At 35.5% G+C, this 11,495-nt stretch overlaps 1 protein-coding gene across 2 annotated transcripts; it reads right to left on the reverse strand.

Annotated features, from left to right (window-relative positions):
- Window positions 1–47: 47 nt before the first annotated feature.
- Window positions 48–11,216, reverse strand: LOC110371610 (glutamyl aminopeptidase). 2 transcript variants are annotated; one of them, XM_021327942.3, is made up of 18 exons: window positions 11,041–11,216; window positions 9,705–9,893; window positions 8,764–9,122; window positions 7,686–7,821; window positions 7,306–7,582; window positions 7,037–7,207; window positions 6,841–6,938; window positions 6,614–6,748; window positions 6,116–6,282; window positions 5,783–5,926; window positions 5,383–5,468; window positions 5,156–5,286; window positions 4,161–4,361; window positions 3,832–3,908; window positions 3,472–3,629; window positions 2,918–3,047; window positions 2,005–2,227; window positions 48–1,603 (listed from the first exon to the last, which is right to left on the reverse strand). In XM_021327942.3, exons 2-18 carry the CDS (start codon window positions 9,891–9,893, stop codon window positions 1,454–1,456), a joined length of 2,832 nt encoding a protein of 943 aa, XP_021183617.3. In that variant the 5' UTR covers window positions 11,041–11,216; the 3' UTR covers window positions 48–1,453. The 2 variants fall into 2 exon arrangements, with proteins under 2 accessions (XP_021183617.3, XP_021183618.3); XM_021327943.3 differs by lacking the exons at window positions 8,764–9,122; window positions 9,705–9,893; window positions 11,041–11,216 and adding an exon at window positions 7,952–8,595.
- Between the last annotated feature and the right edge of the window lie 279 nt (window positions 11,217–11,495).

An 11,495-nucleotide genomic window follows, 5' to 3' on the forward strand; every position in this document is an offset into this window, starting at 1 on the left:
ATCGGGTCATTTTTCACGCTTGTAAAAGACGAAATAAAAACTACGTACAATTTGATCTTACGGAAGTTTTATTTCATAGCCAAAAAGACACAGTCAGAATTTAGTTTTGCCAAAGTTATTGTAGAATAACATTTCTGTAAGTACTTAGGTACCTATATCATAACATTATGGTATCGGATTATAATGAGTATGGTCATTGATGGTGGCTGACTTACTGGAATAAGGTCCTTGGCCATTTCTTATTATGTTGTAGAGATATTGTGATTGTTATGTAGAACATTGAATTACAAGTCTGGAATATGTAAGTGTGTATTTATTCATTGTTATGTTATGGTATGCTAATACATCGGATCATTAAACTTAATGTATATAAAGGATAAAAGGAGCTACTGATTGCGATTGTTTCTACGAACGGGACTATAATTTTTGTATTTATGGATTATTTTATTGATTTTTTGTGAGATTTTTAAAATGCATTTAAGTACTCATTTATAAATGTAGGAAGATTATCAATATTAAGGTCGGAATTTTGGTACTTACTATAAAGTCGATCGAAAAATTTCAAGTTTCTAGTCATAAATAAGTTAGTAAATATAAACATCTATAAAATTGTGTATATTAACGCTTATGATTAAAACCTGCATAGATCAAATCCAACACACCCTTTAATCGTTTTGTATCCATAGACATAGAAAATGCAGCGAGCAAAAGAATTTACCTCTCTTTTTAGAAACGATTCATCAACAAATAATCTAAAAATCATCAACCTCTACCTTAAAAGCCAGCGTTTCAACGATTTAAAAAAGACCAAAACATACCTAGTTCTAGAATGACAAAAACTGGCTGTCAAAAGATGTCCCATTTATTTTTATTTATTTTTTCAAAATTTTATTGCTGCTTTTACGCATAGGTACTCCATTTTCTATGTCTATGATACCCAATGTTCAATCACACAAGCGCTTTGCGCCGGTCATCCAACCATCAGTCAAATGTCGATAAAACGACATCCATCACTCTCATACTAATAATATAATAGACACCAAGAGGCACAATCATGAAAAAAATGCTTAACTTTATCGACTATGATTATTTTTATTAAATCTTGACTGTTGAATGCGATCGAGATCATATTCTTGACGCTAGTTCGTAGAAAAATCTATCCATGGGTTCCGTTATAAATAGTGATCAAAACGTATTTTCTTTTAAAAGATCTTTTCTTTGGAGTTGCTTTTCCATATTGCACAATTTTTTAATTTGACAGCAGTCGTTGTGAATACATTTTTCTGAATCTTAAAAACCTATAAAATTTAATTTTCCCGTGGGAAGATGTATCAGACAGAACCCATTGAATACCTGACTAGGATCATAAATTAACATCAGACGATCTGCGAACATTCGAGAACAATCTAGAACCACAGTACCGCGGTGTTAAGTACTTATTTAAATATAGAAGTTAAGCTCTCTGGTTAGCGTTGACCCAGGCGGCGACGTCGTTGAGATGGTATTGGTTCCACCGTATGTTGTTGCGGACGGTCTCTAGTGCGCGGGCGCGGGCTCCTTCCCCGGCGCCCGCTTCGGGGTATTGAGCGAAGAATGTTTCCATCTGTAATAGACAATTCATTTGTATTATGAATTTTAAACCTTATATTGTTAGCAATTGAGTGGTGAATTGCTTTTTATAGTGCTAAGATTTTGTTCTAAACTTTGCATTCCATCATTCTAGACATGTCAAGCCATTGAGCTTATCTTGTTGCAATAGTAACTACCTTTCATCCGTAGTTTCAACTGAGTAACAACGAAACTACTTCCCGTACCACCGTATATGTGGGACTAAAAAGTATCTTATATCTGTCTCGATTTCTTCAGCTATCTCCCCAATAATGTTATACTAGTCGTTAAGGCCGTTCTTGCACTATACATAATGTAACTAACCCGACTTTTCTTTATATTTTGTAGATACTCTCCATAATATTTTGACTAATCAAAACAAGCAAAAAAACTCACCTCTTGAAGCTTAAGCTCCGTATTAAAAGTTTCAGTTATAGCCGGGATAACATTGCCCAAGTACCGGCTGTTGAGCGTGAATCTTTCTACTAGCTGCGGCCACCGGGACCGTACGTCTTCCCACACGAGGGCCGTGCCCGAAGGATTCGTGCTTATCTGTGTTACAACGTTCAAGTAGTCCTGGCTACGAATGTTCGACTCGTCCCATGCCATGAGAAGGAATCTGTGAAAAAAATAATAATTTCGAATTGAGAATTCGAAAACTACCAACCCGCATTGAGCAAGCGTGATGATTAACGCTCAATTCTTCTCCGTGTGAGAGGAGGCCTGTGCCCACCGGTGGGAGGATAAAAAAGACTGTAACTGTAAATGAGAACTTAAAAAAACAATATTTCTTTTTTTCTTATGTTACGAGAAAAAACTGTCATTTCGCCTATATAATAAATAAATAATGTCGGGACACCTTTTCACACACGGTTGGTTAGCCCCATGGTAAGTTATTAATTAACTTGTGTTATGGGTGCTAACACAACTGATAAACTACATATAGCTACACATATACATATTTATAAATACATATTGTAACACCCAGACCACGATCAACAAGCATGCTCATCACACAAATGTCGACCGGGAACCGGGAATCGAACCCGGAAATATGTATATTCAATCACTGAATTGGATTTGAAAATTATTGCCTCTGAGCTGTTTTACGTCAGACCAACAAGGAGCCTTAATTCTAGATGTCCTATCAAAGGTACTGAAAAAATTGTTTTTATGAAGTTGTTTTATAAACTTTGATATGTTATGTAGGTAGGCAAAAACGTATTTAAGTATCTACCAAAAAAAAAACATAATAAATGGACAGTACTTTTTATGTCATTGAATGAAAACTACATTTCTAGCCACTTACTTGCGTAATATAGTGGTGTCCCGCGGCGCTGCCAGAGCCCTACGCAGTTTCACCTTTTCCTGAACATCTTCCTCTTTCTGGTATATTTTCCACAGTTTGTCCCAATCTGTCATGGAGGCTGACTTCATACCTATGTAGAACAACGAGAACACTTAATTTAACACTTTTTTTTTGCTTTGAAAACTACTGTTAAACGTACCATACATCTTTTGAGCAATATAAATACAAATACCCCATAAATTGGTATAAGACGGTTAGATGGAAAGGAGACCAAATATTTATGTTATTCTAGTTTTCAAATATTTTTTTTTCTATTTGCTCTTATAAAGGCAAAGCATCATCTGTAAAAATTTATACTGTCTAACTATCACACTTCATGAGATACGGCGCGGTGACTGCCAGACGGACAGACGAACAGCCAAGCCTTAGTAATGTAATATGGTCCGTTTACCCTTCGGACACGGAACCTTAAAATTAACACATTCTTTTATAAGACCCTAAGAAACTGTAAAAGCCTTCTTTCGAAGACTAAGTTTTATATACATGACTATTACCATAATAATATACGAGTTCTCTCAAGTCCTGCTGTATGGGTTTGCTCTCAGTTACGCCGTGTCCGTTCAACCACAGTTGGAACATGCTCTTCACTGTCGCCTCAGCTTCCGGCAACTGATAGTGTGCGGCCATCGATAGGATCGTGGTACGTAGTAAACTGGAATATAATTTGGCAACGTTTAAAAAAAAACAAGTGATTCTTCTAAAACAGTCTCAATTTACTATATTTCAACTACCTACTACCACTATTTGCAACAAACTTGAAAATATAATAAATACAGAAACTGTTTTCTTTGAAAACGTATTTGGGCTTGGAAGTGGGTATTTATTAATATTAACTCTATAATAACTGTACTTACCTATCGAGAATAGGTAGATTTTCAGCTTCCCAATTCTGTTTCACGTAAATAGGACGAATGATGCGCTGGACGTATTTCTGTCAAAAACAAACATTCATTATAAACAACATTTTCAAAAAGATCTTAAAATTAATTTTAGATACAATAATCTCCAATTTGAATACAAAACAATTCTGAGTTAAGCTCGCCGTTGTTCGTAGACTGTAAAATTAAAAGGCTGAACAAATTATTTTTTTTCAGCCTTTTTTATCATCCCATTGCTGGGCGCAGGCTTCCTCTCACACAGAGGATTAGTGTGCAATAAAGGAAAATAATAAATTAATGCTTACCATCAGACTATCATAAGCCAAGGAGTTAGACAGTCGATCTTCTAAGTCTCTGAAGACAGATGCGGCAGTTCGCCACGGCGTGATATCATTTTCTACCAGCAAGTACGTCGTAAGGTTTAATGCTAGGTTATATGGCACTTGTCTTGACTCCGCTAGGGCGAATATATCGTCCATGAGGTTCGATCTGTCTGCTGGGGTTATCTGCGAGAATATCACACTAGTATTATATAGGCGAATGTTTGAATAGAATATAATATTTATTTGTAAAAAATAGGTATTGACAAAATAAAGATTGTATGTACCTATGTACAATTAGAACGCTATTGAGAGTGTGTATGTCATGTGGGTATGCTTGTTACTTCCTCATGCGCAAACGGCCGAAGGGGTTTGATGAAATTATAGCAAAACCAATAATCATAGCTTTGTTCAATAATGCAATGACTTTGCCGTGACTTACCCATAATTTATTAACGATTTAATTGACAGACTCAGCGTCAAATATACTTCATCTATTTATTCCTATCTATGTTCATCACTATTTGATGAGTGTAGGTAGATTTTGGGCCACCTTTACTAAAGTTACTTTAGGTGTATTTGGTACTTAATAGGAACTACAATCACGATAGAAGGTCACAATTCATGCGAGACCAAAACTGTTATAATATCTAGGCTATAAGTATTTACGAGCTCAGTCTCGCCTACCTTGTGCAATTCATTTCAACATAATCGCCCATAAAAATACTGAACAAAAACAAACGGCAAAATGTTAAGACTGAGGATTCAAGTTTATTTGAAAGATTCTGCAGCACCAGAATTCTGTTTCAAGTAGGTACTTTAAATTAAACCTTATTTTCTAGAATATAAGACCCAAAATGTCATGCTATGTTAGCGAGTCAAAACATACCTTCTGTGCTTAAATAGGTAATTTCATCTTTATGCAGTCACATTAAAATCTCTTTTCGGATATTGCTAAATTAAACGTTCATAATACAAACCTCTTTGGACTTAGACTTCATAGCTGCAATCAGGGTTTGCCATATGGATATTGAATAATTTACTCTGTAGTAGCCAACTTGATCAACATTTAACTTTACCCACTGATCGCCATCATTTACCCTCAATTTCACTAAAAACAATATAAGAAGTTTCAATAAAATAATAAGAATAAAAAAATTAGTAACGTTAATCAAGTATTGATTATTATTTTTCACGCATCTCTTACCATTTTGTGCCTTATCTGGCAACCATACAATTTCATTATTTGTTCCACTATTAGTCTTGAATGTTATTGGCACGAACCAGCGGTAACTATAAAATATAAATTGTTTCAAGTCAATTTGAAGCGGACTAATGAATTTTATTGTACCTAAGAATCAAATCTATTTTAATAATATTTATAAAGTTTATTTTCTGTTGTCGCCGTGCAATTTTTATCAGCGAGTTTGAGTAAACTATTGCTACTACATAAGAAGGTCTACTAGACATTCAACCTGCATGGTCAGTAAAGAATTATCTCCAATTTTCAAACATGGAGGTCAGGATTATAAGCCTACTGGCCACTGGCTGATAACAATATTTAAATTAAGAGTAAGTACTTTACATAGGACACTATAGGTACTCACTTGAATTTGGAATCATTGGGATACGTAGCATCAGGGTCGATAAGGAACCGCGACTGCGTCACAAAGTATGTGTTGGGCATGTCGCCCGTTTTCACTTCCAGGACTGGGTAGCCCATTTGTCTTGTCCAGGTATCCATTATGTACCTGAAACGTTGATATGCAGTAGTAAAGTATAAACAGCATTAAATACTTTACACTCCATAGTGTATTTTGATTTTATAAGTTCAATTATGAAAATGACCATTTTCTTCAAGAGAGAAAGTCCAGTGAGAGATGCGTCAATCTGTCAATGTTAACATTCTATATTAAAAGGGAAGCGTGAAAAATACTTACGAGAGATTCAAATCAGGATAGGTTGTCTTAAAGTAAGGTTCTAATGACGACAGTAGATCTTGAGTGACGGTGTTGCCATACTTATACTTTTTTAGGTAATCCGAGACCCCCAAACGGAAGTTCTCAGGGCCAATGAAACCTTCCAGCATTCTTAATATTGAAGCTCCCTGTACCAAAAAAAAAAATACACATTTATTTTTAATAAATCAGTTACAAGTGTTGAAACTGTCACATAAATATATAAAATACTTAAAGGATGTTCGCTCAAAACAATGGGTTATAACAATGACTTTACCATAAAATATTACACCACTGTCTACATCTAAACTACAATATTTCAAAATAAATGCCCTACCCCCGCACTCAGAGACATTTAATGATTACTTAAATCTCTCCTTAGTGACAGATTCTCATAAAAATTCTGCACTAAGGTATGGCTAAAGTAACCATTAAATGTCTCTGAGTGTGTCCTAAGCCATTAAACAAAATACTATTTACCTTATTATAAGAGATTGAGTCAAATATGGCAGTGATTTCATCAGGAGTCTGTACAGTTTGTACTATCGGATGGCTTGATAGTTTTGCATCAATTGCCAAAACTGGGTGTAATGTCTTAGTTAGGAAGTGATCCAACTGAAAAATTAATAGTTAAAAATTTAACTCATTCAGGAATAAGATCATATTTGCATGATTAGATCTCAAGTATATATTGCAAGACAACATACCACTTTCCAAGAAGGTTCAATAACATCTAAGGCTTTAACTTGCATGTATGAAGCAAAACCTTCATTGAGCCAAACATCATCCCACCATTTCATGGTCACTGAAAAATGCACATAAAAATTATAACTTAACATTGATTGGCATAATTTCCAATATATATAATTATCTCTTTCTTAAATATTATTTAGTTAATGTTACCTAAGTTTCCAAACCACATATGAGCAAGCTCATGTGTTATTGTATTGGCAACATTTATTTTGTTTGTAGCCGATGCCTTAGCTGGGTCTACAAGGAAGGATGTCTCCCTGTACGTAATCAGACCCCAATGTTCTGTGGCTCCTGATACATAATCAGGAATTGCAATCATATCTGAAAGAAGTTACATATTTTAGTTGGACACTTTTTACTGTTTATAATCATCTTTCAAATAAATAATCAATTCAAAATGAAAAATATACTATGTATACCTAATTTAGGCAGAGGGAATGGTACTTCATAATATCTGATATAGAACTCAGTAGCCCTCTTTCCGATATCTTGAGCAAAATCAATCTTGTACAGTTCTTGTCTTTGAGCAAATGAGCGAAGGGTGAAGTTACTTCCAATGTCACCAGAGTTAATTTCATCCTGTTTGTGATCAAAGTCACAAATCACAAAGCAGGCTAAGTATGTGGACATCGGAACACTTGTAGCGAATGTAACCTTATCCATGTTAGAATCTTTATCAAATACTGATCCTATTTCCTGGAAATTAATATTACACATGTACTCTATAAAAATTAAATTTATATTGAATTTTATAAACTAAACTTAGGTCTGGAGTATTCCATTACAATTCCATACTTACGTTCATGTTGGAAAGAGCAATGTAAGACGGTGGCTTCCATAAAGTAATATCATATGTAGCCTTAAAAGCAGGCTCGTCAAAGCATGGAAAGGCTTGACGGGCATAAGTCGGTTGGAACTTACTCGCCACCATGGTTCTGTAATAATGTAATGGAACGTTTATTATAAATTCATCATCATGTTAAAAAACAATTCTACAAATATAAACAGTTGAACTTAAATCATATATAGATATAAAGGCAGATACATCCATAATGAATATTTTACCTATTATCAAACAAACGTGAGGAATATAATCCCACAATATTTCTGGTTAGATCACCATTGAATTTAATACAGATCTTGTAGTATCCCGGACTCAGTTCAGTTTCAAAATAGATGAATAGTTGTTCTATATGTTTGATCTCCACAAACTTTGAGACAGCAACCTCATCGCCGTTTTTGTAAACCTTCACCTCAGTTATATTTAGGAAATTAGAATGAAGGTTTATGAAATTATGTGGGCACTTGACAATAACACTGATTTCAACGTCCCCCTGAAATTCACCCTCGTCCATGCAAGGACGTAACTGTAGCTTATAGTTGTCAGGTCTGATGTGCGGAGGGAGCCGTGCAGACACGTCCAGGTTCAAATGCATTTCTTCTTCCATAGTCATAGTATTTGTGCCAACTTCAACCCGGTTTTGTTCATTTATAACAGTCGTACACCTGAATATTTGTCTACGGCTGCGGCGTCGAAGCGGCATGAGGTCAACGCACTTTAGCCGTCTAGTCAATAATCCGCGATAACATAACATTAATCGTGGAATTAACACTTTAATATCGTATTTATTTTGGTTAGCACACCCACAGCTGATTTTTTACGAACCACATTGACAGATGGATGACACAAAGTCAATAGTTCTTCAGTTCAGAAATGTTATCGTGAAGTGCCTGTCATGACAACTTTTTTAATAGATATTCAGATAAAAAAATTTACAATAATTATTATCATGTTAAATTATTTATGTTATGAAGTTAATTCCTTTATACATGGGTTTGTTTCAAGACAGTTGTGATAAAAGTAGCTCTTTACTCACCCGCCATTTTTCAAATGACTAGCATAAAATCCAACAATTTTTTTATCCAGTCTTCCAGAGAATAGTATGAAAAGCGAATTTTCCCCGGAAACTTCATATTCTAGGCTTATAATCAGTAGTTCTCTTTTGTCCAGCGTCATTTTAGTGGATGTTATTGGAACGTCGCCATTGGCATTTTTCAAGGTGACTGCATGAATGGTAAGATTATTCGTATGGAGTGTTATTGTTTTTGCTGGTTGCGTTGCAGTTATTTTAATCATTACCGAGCCGTTAAAAGTTTTACTTGATATGTTAGGATGAAGCATAAGTTTATAATTTTTTGGAACGATGGACCTCGGAAGTCGATAATAATTTTTATCCTGAAAAAAAAAATGCATTATAGTAGGTACCTAACCGTAGACGTCATGGTGGCCTAGTGGGTAAAGGACCAACCTCTCAAGTATGAGGGCGCGGGTTGCAACTTTTCTGAGTTTGTATGTACCTACTTTCTAAGTATATCTTAGATACCATTGACTGTGTTTTGGATGGCACGTTAAACTGTAGGTCCCGGCTGTCATTGAACATCCTTGGCAGTCGTTACGGGTAGTCAGAAGCCAGTAAGTCTGACGCCAGTCTAAAGAAGGGGCATCGGGTTGCCCAGGTAACTGGGTTGAGGAGGTCAGATAGGCAGTCGCTTCTTGTAAAGCACTGGTACCTACTCAGCTGAATCTGGTTAGACTGGAAGCCGACCCCAACATAGTTGGGAAAAAGGCTCGGTAGATGATAGTAGGTTAGGTACCTAACCATTTTTTTATTCTGGTAGGTACGGGAAGAGCTCTTTACGCGGTTGAAACCGCTGTCTCAAATAAACCGTGTAGGGTAGGGTTGTAGGGACCTAGTGTGTCAAATACCAACACACAAGACCGTGTTTAACATATGATCATATTATGTAGATAACCTACCGCTATTGTTTGATTTTTCTCTTCTTTTTTAGTTAAGTTGCTGCCTTGAAGTTCAAGAACTTGTCCGCAAGAGTCTTTAGTCATAGTCGCTAATGCAACAGTGGACACAAAAAGGCATAGAGTGGCCAGCATAAATAATACCAGCAATTTATTATTATTGGTCCAATTTCTCAGTTTTGAATTACTCATCTGAAAAGAAAAAAATATGAACGTGGGGATGAAATGTCGTTAATTAAGTTTGTCACTTCAGAATATCTTGCTTGGCCCTAATTCTTATATTACTATGGCACCAATTAGATTATCTAGTGCGTGAATCATGTGAACCGAGCACGTTCGAATAATAGTGTAACTGGATTAATTAAATTGAACATGAAGGCAATATACCTAGATGGGTACCTACCTACACCTACTTATCTATTAACTTTCATGCAATAATTTTAGGTTAATAAGTTGAGGGGTCACTCCTACCTAGGTAGGTCGGTAGATGCCATAAGAACTTTAGAGTGGTGTATGTAACAAACCCCAATGACTGTGTTTCGGATGGCACGTTAAACTGTAGGACCCGGCTGTCATTGGATATCCTTGTCAGACGTTACGGGTAGTCAGAAGCCAGTAAGTCTGACACCAGTCTAACCAAGGGGTATTGGGTTGCCCGGGCAACTGGGTTGAGGAGGTCAGATAGGGCAGTCGCTCCTTGTAAAGCGCTGGTACTCAGCTACATCCTGTTAGACCAGAAGCCGACCCCAACGTAGTTGGGAAAAAAGGCTCGGAGAACATGTATAACAACCAATAATAATTTAAAATAATCAACTGTAAGCAATATCATAAAATTCTTAACGCTAGAGCTGCCGACCGATCTAAGTAACCTATGTTTTAAAATGTTCTAAATACCTATTGTTCATACCTACTACAAGGAAATACCCACCGACACGTGTTCCTATCAATTCTGATAGATATTATAATATATTAGGTATACCATATTGCATACAAAGATAAGTCTATATCTTTTGCTTTCTCTGTCTATCGAATGTTGTTACTTAGTTGTACTTGCTTCACTCAATATTTGGTTTAACTCGCATTGATAACACCTATGACCTAATGTTACTGACAATCGTTGACTGTTTTGTACCTAATTGTTCTTTAATTTTAGCTAAACTACGAAATTAACTGCACCACTCCACTTGTCAGCTATTAACTTTCTTGCTTTACTCTCGCTCCCCGTTTTAGCAAACTTAAAGACAGTTTAATAACTCGTAAACGTCGCGTATATTAGTCTTCGCACTGCTGTCAATTTATATATACTCAACACATAAACAATCAACACTGACTGACTTACCTTGCTTGAGTTTTCCAAAACACTATTGTAACACCACTATTATTTTATTTAGTTATATGTTTTATAATATTTATATATTTTATTACATATTTATTTATATTTTTATATTTAAATGCATTATTTTGTAAATGTTTTCTCTATGTGACTGCGCAATATGTTTGCAACAGATTTAAACAGAGAAGTTGTATGTACAGAGCGAGTCTGTCTCGACTATGATTACAATGATCGAACAGCTACTATGCTGTTACGACATAAGTTTCACTTGCTCACGCCGTCACTTTACGACGGACGCAATACTTTTATAAAATAAATTAACCAATCCTTGCTCTACTAAATTCTCGCTTATATAAACAAACTTTTTTGGCATACTAACAATAAATGGTTCAAGTTTTAGAACTAGCTCAGCGAGAGTTTCTCACAATGCATTCAAAATAAATAGTCTTCTATCTAGGGAC

Source organism: Helicoverpa armigera, chromosome 13 (genome assembly GCF_030705265.1).
Source record: "Helicoverpa armigera isolate CAAS_96S chromosome 13, ASM3070526v1, whole genome shotgun sequence".
Lineage (NCBI taxonomy): Eukaryota > Metazoa > Arthropoda > Insecta > Lepidoptera > Noctuidae > Helicoverpa > Helicoverpa armigera.

Excerpts from the sequence above, each read along its gene's own strand:
- LOC110371610 (XM_021327942.3), bottom strand. The coding sequence starts at position 9,893 with ATGAGTAATTCAAAACTGAGAAATTGGACCAATAATAATAAATTGCTG. Across the intron at positions 6,283-6,613 it reads ACTCAATCTCTTATAATAAG|GGAGCTTCAATATTAAGAAT; the intron begins GTAAATAGTATT and ends TTTTTGGTACAG. Across the intron at positions 3,630-3,831 it reads AATCTACCTATTCTCGATAG|TTTACTACGTACCACGATCC; the intron begins GTAAGTACAGTT and ends ATTATATTCCAG.